This window comes from Actinia tenebrosa, unplaced genomic scaffold, assembly GCF_029948245.1.
Source record: "Actinia tenebrosa isolate PJP-AT-01 unplaced genomic scaffold, QUT_ActTen_1.0 PGA_scaffold4__44_contigs__length_22323623, whole genome shotgun sequence".
NCBI lineage: Eukaryota > Metazoa > Cnidaria > Anthozoa > Actiniaria > Actiniidae > Actinia > Actinia tenebrosa.
Genome location: NW_028292581.1, coordinates 12162341 through 12177074, shown reverse-complemented (window position 1 = coordinate 12177074; position 14734 = coordinate 12162341). Strand labels below are relative to the sequence as shown.

Here is a 14734-nt window from a genome sequence, read left to right as displayed (position 1 = left end):
AATTACAGCTGATGGTGAATGGATGACGTCATATCTTCAAATATGGACATGTAGGCGGGACAAACTGAAGCGAACAATCCCGCCATCTTGAAAAAGCTATTTTAGTGGCGATTTGAAGTGTTGGAAAAAATACTCACAGCGCCAATTTGACATTAACTGCCATTATTCTTTGGTAATTGTGTTTGTTACTTAGATTTTTTCTTAATTAGAGAAGAGTTTGACAGAAAAAATCACTCAAATAATTCCGGTTCTTGAGTTTAGAAGTCAGGAGACGCCAGTCATCGCTTGCTCATCGTCAGTTTTATTATTTACAACGGATTCTAACGGGTTGATTTGGAGTCTTTTGCATATCAGGATGCACTAGACAAGAGTGAAAGACGTCTGCGCATGCTCTGAATCCGTATGCAAGTTAGTCAAAACATAAATAAATTTGACTTTCAAACATGCCTTATAAATTGGACTTCACAAAATGCCAAAACTTGAATGCCATGCTTGAAACTTAAGATTAATTCTTTCATATTGTGTTTGTTAATACAGCATCTTGGTCTGACAAAAGTCAGTATACTCTCGAACTTTTTTGTATACTTGGAGAAAACAAACATTAGTTTTCTCACTCAAACTCTTCAAAATTCTTAGAAAACGTGCTGAAGTGCACGCATGCGCTTTTCACTCGTGTCGATGCACTAGGTTCCTTGTTTTTGGTTGTATTTGTTGTCACATCAGGGAAACTCGAAATAAAGGAAAGCCGGGAACCAAAATACGGAACTTTATTTGGCCTAATTCACTTGAGTGACCACGAAAAAACATGGGTTTATTTTAAAACGACTTTGAACTTCAGGATAAATACACTGGGTAAATGTATGAATACATCAAGTCCAACCTCGCCGGTCACTCAAGCGAATTCCGGGGAAAGGTAGCACATTTTAAACCTGACACCTATGCGGTTTTAATTACAAACTCCCAACCTAAAAATTTTATTCTAAAGTTCTTCTTTGTGTTTTGGTAAGAGTTTTCTTTTTGCCTGGATCAGCGAACGTAGCGTTCACTCAAGAGAATATGAACTAAGAGAAGGAATCCTACCTATATATCCTTGTAACCATCATGTGCACAGTTTGATGCTATTTTTAGCTTGGAGATATTTTGAGCGAAGAACCTGATTGTTTGGTTTCTTAAGGGTAGGCGGCTTCTAGTCTTGCAGTAAACAAAAGCCTGTGTTTTTGTCGCTTTCGTGTCCTAAAACGAGGCATTAAAGGGAAGCATGATTATCGCGCGGCATGGTAACGAGCTAAAAATAGCATCAATGATTCTAAAAATAGCATCAAAGTGTGCACATGATGGGCCACGGGGATTCCTTCTCTTAGTTCATTTTCTCTTGGTTCACTTCTATTATTTGTTTAAATTTGAGTGGTTTTAAGGTGCTGCAGCTATGTTTGCCAGTTTACAATGGCTGCCGATGAAACCGTAGTAGACACCATCTTGGAAATATGTACCATAATTACAGTCCTGCAATCCACTGTAATGCTAACTGCATGGGAGAACCAATATAGCACTCAGATGATTAAATATTAAGAAAATCTATTGTACTATATTGTCATTCTATCTATTGTATTACATGTGATTCATAGTGTATTTTTTTCGGCTTGAAGGCCGAAACGGTACTGTATTCAGTTTGCTAACCCATAATATTCGTGATTATGGTCAATTCACCTTTCCGGCGCTAGCCATCACGTGGTATAAATCGTTTTGGATTATGTTAGGGTCACCAAAAAGTTCGGACATTGTTCTCGAATTTCCGTACAAATGTACTGACTGTAAATGAACTATTTACTTGGTTTGTTTAGTTAGTTCTCCAAAATAAAAGTAAAGGATCATTTTTCTAGCTTGATTGAAGCTTTTCTTACTGCTGTTAAGAGAGCTAACCATAAAGAAATCTATCTAAATTTTCTCTTTAAACTCAGTTCATTTGTATGGGAATCCGAGAACAATGTCCGAACTTTTTGGTGACCGTAACACAATCCAACAAAGTGTTTACGACGTGACGGCTATCGCCGAAAAGGTGAATTGGCTGTCATTTAATGGTTAAACGTCCAATGAAATACAGCACTGCTATCACGTGATGTTAACAACCTATGACCGCCGGGTGGCGGGACAATCAACCGTTTTAGTGCTCAAAGAAAAGGAAACCTCACCAAGAATATAAGAAATTCTCACCCCAATAGGCAATATTGACTCATACGTAATAAAGCATTCTAATAAAGCACTCTCCTAAAACAAAAATTGACGCATGAGAAGCAAAATAGCCGAAACATCATTATCATGATCAGCTGCTTATCACCTCGGCCCAGTCTTTTCCTCAAAATATCGGAATGGCTGATGGATGCCAGTTATCGGCAAATTTGTGGTAAAATTCGTTGCCTTACGGCGGTAGACTTTGCATAACGGGGTTTTAGGCGTTATTCTATATAAGCAGGATTCGACTGTCTTTCATGCATCTTGCCCGCATACACTCCTACACTCCCGCACCTTTAGCCGTAAACCATGATTCTTTCCGAGTGTAAAATCATACAATTGTTAAACTCATCATGCACTGTTGGCCATTCCGACTAAGTTGGTATTGTAGTGTATTGTAGGGCTGTTGTAGAAGACATATTTCCTAGATGGCGTCTATTTCGTCCCCCTGAAACAGTCCCAAAATGCAATGCGAACTCGACCCTATTTCCCCTCATCCTCGGAAGGCTATTACTGGGTATCGGTATGTCCAGAAGTCCCGTTAAAGCATAGTTAATAGAGTTGAATGGTTAGGAAACTCTATTGTTATAGGTTATTGTTCACTTTTTTTAAGCGTGACCGTGCACAATCCTTTGTTACCATTGTTATACCATTGTTGGCAATGGCTGAGTGAACAGACCAAAATCTTTCTTTTAGCAGCTAGTTCAAAATACTTAAAGATTTATGAGATATTTGAATATTCCTTACAATAATCCCATAGACAGAGTTTATGTTTACTTATTTTGCAATTTCGGATGAGCATAAATCAACATATTGCACGGTCAAGACCTGATCAACCTCACAAGCGAACAAAGACATGATAACAATAGGTTTCCTAACCATTCCCCTCTATAACTATGGTTAAAGTAGACCATTCATTTCTTCTAACCCATAATTGCAATAAAGTATTGGTTCGAGTCATGCGCCGGCAAAACATATCTTTTCCCTGCGCCATCTTGAAAGGTAGCCGGGCCGTTGCATCGAAGCGGGACGAACGGTGAGCTTGCAATAATAGAGACCTTTTTTAACACCTTGGGCAATTATTCACAGGTTTCTATCATTGCAAGCTAACCGTTCGTCCCGCTTCGATTTAACGGCCCGGCTACCTTTCAAGATGGCGCAGGGAACCGTGAAGGGGACTATTCTAGTTATGGACTTCTGGTGATAGTTTGTTTGATGGTGTGTAGTTTACACTTTTTTGACAGTTTTACCTCGAGTTCGTACAAGTGAATGTGAAAATGAACACAATTGTATAAAAGCGAAAGAATTCTGTACAGTGCGCTTTCTGTGAGCAGTGATACAGTCAATTCAAAAAACGTTGTCGTCGACCGGCTCAAGCCTACGCGACTGGACCGAAAGGAATATGGGTAAAAATCACTGAAGCGGTTAAATATTCGTTCTGAATTAATTGTTCCCGCTAGTAATAAGATAATAATGGCCAGAAACAATCCATCAAATGCATGTCTTTGGGTTTAGGGAAAGGAAAACAAAGTAGTTATGATTCAGTTCACAATTTCGAAAATATGAAGGCATTAAAAAAAGTCTCCTTCAACACTTCCCGCTCGCCTACGAAGGTTCGTGCTGTAAACCAGGCATAACTAGTCAGATAAAATTATGGAGTCAACTCGGCTTCAATGACTACTACCCAGAGTTCCTTTCGGTCCAGTCGCGTAGGCTTGAGCTGGTCGACGACAACATTTTTTGAATTGGCTGTATATAGAACGCGGGGATGGGCAGAACATGAGAAAATCCATAACTGAATCTAGGAATTTTAGTAGCGGGTTATCAAAACTAAGATGGTTAGACCTACCATCATGGTGGTCTATGGGCTGTCCTTTGTTGGGGCTCTCCCCTTGACTAATCATGTTTTGGTTAGACCTACCATCATGGGGGTCTATGGTCTGTCCTTTGTTGGGTCTACCCCCTTGACTAATCATGTTTTGGTTAGACCTACCATCATGGGGGTCTATGGGCTGTCCTTTGTTGGGTCTCCCCCTTGACTAATCATGGTTTGGTTAGATCTACCATCATGGGGGTCTATGGGCTGTCCTTTGTTGGGTCTCTCCCCTTGACTAATCCATGGTTTGTTTAAAATAAATATCAAAAACGAAACAAGATAATTATGAAAACAATACACACAAGTTAGCTTTATTACAATAACATGCCTACAACTTACGAAGGAATTGCATTTTGTGTAAAAATCTTGCCCCAAGACCTGAAGCTCGTGCAGTATAAACCCTTTACAAAATTGACTTGGATCTGATTCTAACAGGAAAATACGAATTCCATCAAGAAAATTTTGTTTTCTTTGATATTTTTCTATTAGCCTTGCACTCAAGATAATTTTGAAGCAGTCTACTGCTTATTTGGAAGTCGTCTCTCACTTTTACGTCTATGGGCTGTCTGTGGTCACAGGGATCCTAGAGCAAATTTATACCAGAAGCACAAACACAGCCTTGAGGTGTATTTAACCAAAAAACATCTTATCTTAACCTTTCAATTACGAGTACTTGTGTGTTGCATAGGCAATGAAAGAATTGAAAAAAATACAAACTATGAACCAATAACTTATATAGTTCAAAGCCCAATTAATTTCCCAGTAGGATTAAGCATATTATTATACATGCATGTATGAAGGTAGATAGCGTATCTCAAAACATTCTACAGTGGTGGCCTATTATAGTAACTAGTTGGCTAAGGAGGCTCATCTTCCTGTTACATAGGGGAGTTCAGGGGACTGATGAGAGTTAACAAAGGGGAGAATGGGTTATGAAAAGGTGATCAGCTAGCTGCAGAGGCAAAGTAGCATTTACTTATAGTAGATGACACCCTTATACAAGTTTCCCTATTGCAAAAAAAGTTGTCTTCAGATGGGAAATTTGCCAGTATGATTGTGCTAAACATAGAGTTCTATTGCTACGAAAACAAAATTATCTACCTAAATTGACCAAGTGTTGAATTACTAAATTATCCTTATCATCATTATATTTTGCACGGTGAATACTGAATACAGTAGGGTAGGAATGATGAGCAGAATTACATCACTTCATATTCTTTCTTGATTGATCTCATCAAACAACAGGCAAACAGGATTCCAATGAGCTGTAAAGAAAAAGTTGATGTAAATATCTTAATCGAACTCATTAATAATGCATGAGGAAAACACAACAGAAATCACGAGCGTGAAGAGTGTTGTAAATCTGATACAAAACTGTGTTCATTTGCATAAACTTTAAGTTGGATTTTCTTGGCCAAATTCACTTTAATTTTGAAAATTTTAGTGAAACACGAAGGAACTAACCTAGACGTTTGATAAGTCATATACAGTATTCGTGGCCGTGTTGTATCAGATATATAATCACTCGTCTACGCCTCGTGGTTGTATATCTGATACAACACGGCCACTCATACTGTATATATTACAAACAATATAAAACAGCGTGAAAAGATAATGATAGATAAGAACTTCGTGTAACTTCAGATAAGAACATCATGTTTGTACGAAGTCTGAAAGTAATAGGTTTTGAGTAATGTTTGTAAACAGGTAAGATGATTGATTAACATTTAATGATCGATCTGCTAACATCTTAGTGAGTGAGTAACACATTAATTTTTTTTTGCATATTTACCTGCACAAAAGCAATCCCAATACCAACTCCCCCAACCATGACAAGATGACTCTTCAGACTATCTTCTAGGCCCTTGACACAGTCCTAAGAGATCAAAGATGCAAATCAATTGCAAAACTAAATGTGTTGTATATTGTATCATCTTTTTATCATAGCTCATTTGACTTGAGTTAGATTTGATTCCTGAAATGGTAGCTATAGACAAATCCAATTCCTTGAGAATACAGATCATGCTTATCATAGTCAAAACCACACTGTTCAGTCTGTGTAATAGACTGATATCACTGCATGTATTTATTTAGCAAGACTTATATAATTTAAATCCCATTCCTTCTGGACTGAAATTCTACCATTTGTAGACCTCCAGCATGTGATGTCAAAGGAGCTCAATTTGGAGGACAACAAAAACAAAAGAATTTCAATTCTTATGCGAATTTTAAACCTATTGCTATTTCCTCCAAAATTGAGCTGAATTCCCAAATGTTGCAAAGGGTCTATATACAGAGACCACCAGTGTGAAAAAAATGTCAAACGTAAAATTAACATGCACTTACTTCCACTTCTGCAATGGTTTTGTTTTTCTGCTTGCAAGAGTCTGGAACTTGATTTTTATAACCATGCTTTGAGTCATTATTATATCCACAACAATGGAACTGAAATAAATATTTTTTTTGTTAATCCATCAACGTCACGAGAGTCTTGGGATTTGTTTAAAATTTGAGAATGAATATTCCTACTTTTCTGTATCCATAATGCCTTATGGCTTTGGGGGGTAACCAGAGGGAAAAAACTGCACTTATATTTGCTGATGGCTGATCAAACAATGTTCAAAATACCTTGTTGGATAGCCAAATATAAAATGAAACAGTAAGAAATAGAAAAAGAATTTTGAAACATTTTGAAACATTTCTTCGTAAGCCAACACAAAACTTTCATTTCAATGTTCTGAAGATGCAAATTAACTGAACTAATAATCAGCATTTTACAGATAAAAGCAGTTTTAGCATATATTCAATTGAAGAATGCTTTGTTTTGGGACAGTATTTCGATTGGTTACCCCACAAAGCAAAACATTATAGACTATTTTAATTTAGTTGGTTGTGAAAAAAACGAATTTCAAAACATATTATGTGTTGAATATTTCACATTTGTCACTACCATTTGTAATTTTTTTCATGTATGTTATTAATAAGTAATAACACGATTTCGAGTTCAATTTGGGATAATTTGCACTCGTGTTTTTCAAAGAGCTGAAATTGCACTCGACCAACAGTCTTGTACAATTCCAACTCTTTGAAAAACACACTCATGCAAATTAAAGCCAAATTGTACTTGGAAGCGTGTTATTACCTATACTAATGCAACGCTCTTCTCAGTGGGACATATGAGGAGCACAAGGAAACCAATATCTCAAGAGTGCAAGTAGGATTCAAAGGAGTGTAAATCCATGAGTTTGCCATTCAGCAGTTTGATTTGCATTAATTGTCAGGACATTTTTATTACTGCAATTTATTAAAATACATCTTATTATTTACAATATATTATTATTTACCCAAAATGAAATACAATAAGAACTTACTTCTTTCTGCACTTTGTCCATGAATTTCTTGTATGGGTTATCCTTTGTTTTGTTTTCATAGTAGTTGTTAACACCATTCTCTAAAGCCGTTTTTACATAGCCTTTTACCTACAGTAAAAGAAAAAATTCTCTAACACAGTCTAAAAAGCCTATGGCATATTTTCTGTACTGATGGTTTTTACAGCTGCCAATGTTGGATGAATTTAATAAATGATTCATCATTAGGCTCTTTTGATATATCATCCAACATGGCCACTTTGTCTTTTGTTATTGCATTCTATTGGGAATGATTGAAAACAAGCAACAATCTTTTTACTTTGACATTTGGCACTAGCTAGGATCCAAAACATCATTTAGCTAATAATAATAATAGTAATGATGGAACTTATATAGCGCACATATCAAAATTCATGGCGCTTCACAATAAAAGAAATAATAAATATTAGACGCAAGTTAAAAACAATATTAATGGAATGTCATATTTTAAGCTAAGTTAAGTATCTTTGCAAAGCTCAGCTAGGATGCTGTGTAGTCGAATGAGAGTCTTTGCCAACCAGGTTCAATTTCTGCAGTCTACTTTTGTTGTCATATGTTCACGAGTAGATCTGCTTGGTGTTGGTTTTTTTTCTCTGATGGGTTGTCTCTAGGTGATTCAATTCCCTCTTCTAAATCAACTTTTAAAGTTCAATTGGAACTGTTTAAAGATTCCCATTATCTATTAAAGAAATAGCTTATATATGCCATATAAAATATATGTGTTACCTTTGATCTGAATGCATAAGCCAGGGCACCAGCTGCAATCTCAAGGACAAATATTATGCCAAGTAGAACTGCAAACTAAAAAAGGAATACAATATTCAACACCTTTAACTTATTAAATAATTGTCTAATTAACCTAGCTTGATTATATAGCTTAGTTGGTTGAGTGCTAGGGGCACGTTGTGTAGCACATGCATAGCTAGACCATTACTAAATGTCACTGATTACATTGCTATACATCCTCACCAGACAACTTTATAATTACTAAGCTGGCAATAGGCTTCCATCAATCACATCTCAAACATATTGAAAACAGCTTCTTTGATGTCTGAAAGCCAAGTTCAAAGTAAGGAATGCAAGACAGGTGAACAGTAATGAAATCAGAGATAAATGAATGGTTAAAGTTTTACCATGTCGTGGATGACATGTGATTTAAATGACAGTTCCACTAGGACTTAGGAAGTGCATAAGCACTAAAGTAGTCTAGCTAAGAATGAGTAAAATATCTTATACTCATTAATTATTCATCAGCTCATCGACCTGCAACCAGGGTTTCTTATTTGCACCACGTACAGTAGTTTGAAACCCCCATCAAATACGACTGCACCCATTTCAAAGTCCTACTACTCGGACTTTGAAATATTTCAAAGTACTAGAACTTTGAAATAAAAACAAACATAACAAAAATAGTAAAAGATGTCGTGTCAAATACTCGGTTTCAAAATCCTCTTGGAATTTGAATCCTCGGTATTTGAAATTCCAATCAGATTTTGAAACCCCAATAGAATACACCAACTTGTATTTGAAACAAGTCATTACTTCTTTTGTTCTTTTGTAATTTCCTGCATGCTGAATTTGATTTATTTTTATATGAAAATGATACTTACTGTTGTGACCATGCAGTAGTTCTCTTTGATGGCACCACAGCAGCCCAGGAACCCAACAAAGGCCACAATAACACCAATCACAATCAAGAAGACTGGAGCAGATGTCAAGTTGCTGTCAGACACTTGCATGAAATCTCCATATTTGCTCTTTACAACTGCACCAATGACAATCAATCCAATGCCACTTAACTAATGTTGGAAATATACAAAGTTTGTTCAATTATTATTTGGAAGTCACAGATTTTGGCATATTTTATATTATTTTATATTTTTAGGTATAAATTACTATGCTTCTTAATCAGGGGTAGCCACCCAGCTTTTGCTTAAATTTCTCAGTATTATCCTCAGTAAGCCATCCCCTTCCTTGAATTCCTGGCAAAACCTTCGTAATAGTCACCCTGCTAAAATTCTTGGATCTGCCACTACTGCTTAATAAGTATGAGGATTACTATCACTGCTGGTTGTTGTCGCTGACGCCTCTAGTATATATTTATTGTCTTAAGCTAAGTTACTTTCTTTTTATACTTCAATGTATTTTTGTCTAAATGGTAACCGGTCTTTTCGAACCAAAGTCTTTTCGATCCAGGTCTTTTCGAACCAAGTCCAGGTCTTTTCGAACCACCTATATACACTTTCGATCCACCTATATACACTTTCGATCCACCCATATAACTAAAGCATATAACACTTCCTATATGTTGTGTACATGCAAAATTTAAAAGAGTACGATTCAAAGAGTTTAAAAAGTTGTCTTGAGCATCGAATATAAGATTATGATCAAAAAAGAAATCGAAACTATGCGCGTTGAACTATGGCATGATGATTACATCGATGCTACGGACTTTTTCAAACAAACGCCTTTAACCTGTCTTGAATAGTAGAACATTGTTTTCAATTCTTGTTTATAGTATCTAATAACTGTATCTAAACAAGTGGAAATATCATTGGCTAAGTTTAGCGTATGAAATGCTAACTGTTTTTGTTAACGATCACATCGTTTTGGATTGAAATAATGAATTCAAAATTCAGTTCTGATTGATTAAGTTTATTTATGTGTTTCACATACTTAAATATCAAAGTTTTTTCCTAAAGTTAATCAACATCTAAATCAAAATAAAAACTGTTGACTTCTGAAACTATTTATTTGTAAAAACTTAAACAAACGGTTCAGTTGAAAGAAACTCCACTTCTTAGTAGCGTCCTTCGCAACCGAACAACAAACATTTGTGTATCTAAGTAGATAGGTGAATCTTGTCACACAACGTTTTAACTCAATCGCGATGTTTCCCTTACTTTATTTGCCGTGAGTTGAACATAAACATTACTGGAGAAAATATCTGTGTTTTTGTACTCAATATTTGGATAAACAAGCAAATATTTCTTACATAAGTCGGATAGTTTGCCGGTTTCATTGACGAGTTTCACATGTGACTAGTTGTCACACATCATCGCTTTCGCTCCTTTAATTCATGAATAATCTGTCTTCTCTTTATTCTTTCGTGGTGTTTCTCTATTTTTATTCGTTTGAAAGCAATTTTAAAGCTTCTTGGATATAAAAAACGTTTTTGTAGAAAATTCAAAAATCAATAAATAACTCGTTAACAAATAGAAAGTTTGCCGATTTCATTGACGAGACGGTAACAACGCACGCGCTAATTGTCACACATGCTTGTCACACAACAGTAATCATTCGCTTCTAATGTTGTTGACTTCTTCATGATATTCCTTCACTTTATTCACTAGGATATTCTTGAACTGAGAAAACATTTTTTCTTGGCTAAAGACTTTACGTTGGAAGTGACTATGGGGGCTAACTTAGCTTCGTAAGCGATACTATTAAAACACACATCACACATGATACTTGGTTCGCTCACTTGGATTAATTCACTTCTTCTATGATATTTCTGTAATATTTCCAAAAGAAAACGCTAAACATCTATAAAATATTTCATAACTGTATTGGATCGAATGTGTATATAGGTGGATCGAAAGTGTATATAGGTGGATCGAAATTGTATATAGGTGGTTCAAAAAGACCTGGACTTGGTTCGAAAAGACCTGGATCGAAAAGACTTTGGTTCGAAAAGACCGGTAAAAGTCTAAATGTAGCTTATATGTACATGTATTTTGTCTCAGGCTGAGCTCGCGTGGAGTCTTTTCTCAGCCCGTGCAAAGTTACTTAATAAAAAATAAATAAAAATAAATAAAAAGGATAAAGCTATTTTTATGCTTATGATAAACTTAACAAAATTACTCAATTCTGATTGGACAAGAGGAGTACAATTCAATCCCAAATGGTACTCTGTAGAGTCCCAAATAAATTGCTCAATTTTGTTGAGTGTATTATAAACAACAAAAAAATGTATGATCTTTGGAATTTGGAATATATAGATACTCGTGATGTTTTGAAAGTTCTCAAATTGAACTCGCCTCAAGGCTCGTAAACATCAAAACATCACTTGTACCTATAAATTCTGAATTGTACTTGAGATCATGCGGTTTCCTATATATAAAAATATTTTGCATGGGCTTAATTTAATGTTTTCCCATTTCAGCTCATGTGTCATTGACTAGAATATACCTTATGTTTTATACCATATGAACAACCATGAACAATTTTACACGTAAGTTCACATGTCACACTTGGGTTTAATTCTATAGAGTAAGTCTGATTTGAATAATTAATATTACAATTTAGACAACCTATAGCATTGCAATTGACAGGGCTTGAAATCAATTTTTTTTACTTCATAGTGATTGGCTAGCGACATCATAGGTTTCACTATAGTCATACTGTTTTGTAGATATAGTTTTACAGGAAAGGACAAATATATATTGTTACAAAAAAGTTACCCCCACAATCAATCATTGATGTATAATTGATGTTGTTACAAAATCAACATTTAAAAAGTTAGATTTTTTCTTCCTGTACTAAATTCTCTTCAATCAAAAAGGAAAAGAGAATCTCATTCAAAGTGCTTAATTATATTTATTGTTCCAATTTATAATTATTAATTCATTGTATTGATTTTCGAAGAAAAAAAGCAGGGGAAATTTTGCTTAAACACACAACGACTTGTATGTCATATGTTGGTCATATGACCACCGTCTCCCAAGTAAACATTGAAATGAGTGAGCTATCTTTAGAATCATAGGTCATATGCACATTTGATCCTATTATACAAGCTAATTTGCACATTATTATAAAATTATTAAAATTATTATTATCATATACACATGTTAAAGCTGTGATTCATAAATATTTTAAAACATTATTATCAAAATCATAGTAAAAGAGAATTCAAGCGTTTAATAAATTGATATATGTTGAACAACTTTTCCATTTTTCAGAAGGTATTATTGTTTCGATAAGAAAATCAGATTCATCCAATTTGTACCCAATGACTGTATTTTTTAAATAACAAAAATATGATATATGACCAACTATTAAAACATATATAGGAATATTTCACGACACAAAAATTGGGAATTTTGTGATTTTTATTTTTTACCTTTTTATTTCATTTCTATGGTATCTAGACTATGAGTTGTGAATGTAGGCCTTATTTTCTTACGATGGGGTAGGATGGTATAGGATAGGTAGGTACGATGAGGACTTAAAAATTAATTTAAAATCTAAGCATCAACTGTGCCCACTAAATTTTAAGAATTCATAATAATGATCAGAAAAATTAGATTAGAATTGTTACAAAAAATATTCTTATTACCCAAAATATAATATTTACATATAAACATGTGCAGACAGTTGAATCGACGTCTTGCATAATTGAAGCTTTCAAGCTTGACAAAATAGATTAGAAAACGTTTTGAAATGAAAAATATAATCACAAAAACGAAAGATTGAAAGGTGCTAATATTAATATTATCACTTAATATGAAAGTTTGTTGAACGTTTCATTTTTTTGTGCTCGAATATCACTAATTTTTATTCATAAATAGAAATTTATACTATAATTTAAGTGTTTTCTTCTGCATATATTCATAAACGTTTTGAAAGTATCGCTAGCAAAAAAACTGAAATACTGAACAATGAACATTAAAAAAAAAAAAGGCTTTCGAATAAAAAGTATCTAGTTTTTCACTTTACCAACTAATTTCTAACAATTTAATTATATCGCCCAGTTATACTTCAAAAACTTTTATAATAACTCCCAGGGGATTGAATTTGTTTAAGTAAAGTGTACGAGAATTTTTAAAGACAATTAATCTTAATTTTTTGGACATTATTCCCAAAGGAACCAGAGCATTTCAATAAGAGCGACAACACGTATAAGTAAAGAATAATCTTCCCGACTGAATTTATAAAGTTGAAAAATTAAATAACGTTCTATTCACGGCTTGAAGGAATTTGTACTTAGTTATGATACTTTGGAGATAAATTAGATTGATTTTTGTACTTGGGTTTTGGAAAACAAGGGTTCTGTACAATGTTTTGGCAGGGAAGCGAGCGGGGTTTGATATTCTGCTCGCCGTTGCAAGGGCTTCCAAAAAGAGCAGTCGATAGAAATCTTTATTTTTTGTCGTTCTCTTATGAACTACACGTTGGTTTTGAGCATAAAAGGGTAGCTTACGGATAAAAAAGCCTTAAGATGCATGCTGTTTAGGGATGGTTTTTTTTATTATATGCAAACAGTTCAGTGCAGCTTCTAACGAGGAGAGCGATGCAGCTCAAACAACCTGAATTATTCACCCTAAATCATACTCACCCAAAATATAAAGTTGAAAAAGAAAAGAAGGTATTTCACGATAACCATTCCACCAGAAGCCATGTTGATTAGTGTTTTAGCTAACTAGCAAAGTTCAGCACTGTATTTCTTAGCCTTCTATAACGCAGTAAGCCTTGCGAAACAAATTGGACTTTCAACATGCATATTATATTTAGAGCATTACCTCAAAATCTTCTTTATTACAGCGATTATGATTGGCTGCTTATATAGTACGCGTGCTCTGATTGGCTTATTTGGGTTTGCTGAAGGACACTCATGCTCTGACGTGGCAACACCCCTCTACTGATAGAATATTATAATACGTATGGATTGTATATATATATGATGTCATTGTGAAATTTAATTTATTTTTATCATAGCTTATACTATGATACTGATAAAGCATGGTGGACCACGATGGTTTCGAAAGGAGAGTGAAGCATTTTCAGATGAAGGCGAGCGTATCGAATACACATAAAGGCAAAAAACTTGAGCTACCTCCTTACTATAGTAGTATTTGTACAAGTCGATTCAGTGATCCGCAAAAAAACTTAAATTAAAAACCCAAGCCACGCCGTAAAGCTTGAATGATTTCAACAAGAACTATTTAACAGTCTTGGAAATTATCTGAATGAATGAATCTTCATTTCGTTTGGACTTTTTTTGTCCATTTTGCGAAAATAAAAGATTTCACTATAGTTTCACAAACTTTTAAGAAGCATGCATAATTGAGAAAAGTATTGCCTGATTTGTTGATCATGCTATTTTGCATAAAATACTAGTAATATTCAGTTGTCTTTGACACTTAATGATAAATTCCGATTTTGATTGGTAATCCTCTAAACTAAATTCAAGTTATTTTCATTAGGCCTATTCGAAATTATG

At 34.6% G+C, this 14734-nt stretch overlaps 1 protein-coding gene across 1 annotated transcript; it reads right to left on the bottom strand.

The window, feature by feature from the left end:
* Positions 1 to 4388: 4388 nt before the first annotated feature.
* On the bottom strand, positions 4389 to 14013 carry LOC116302478 (CD63 antigen). The gene is made up of 7 exons (XM_031711780.2): positions 13850 to 14013; positions 9123 to 9311; positions 8239 to 8313; positions 7477 to 7584; positions 6452 to 6550; positions 5898 to 5981; positions 4389 to 5370 (listed from the first exon to the last, which is right to left on the bottom strand). The coding sequence occupies exons 1-7, from the start codon at positions 13910 to 13912 to the stop codon at positions 5305 to 5307; spliced, it is 684 nt and encodes a 227-aa protein (XP_031567640.2). The 5' UTR covers positions 13913 to 14013; the 3' UTR covers positions 4389 to 5304.
* Positions 14014 to 14734: the final 721 nt, after the last annotated feature.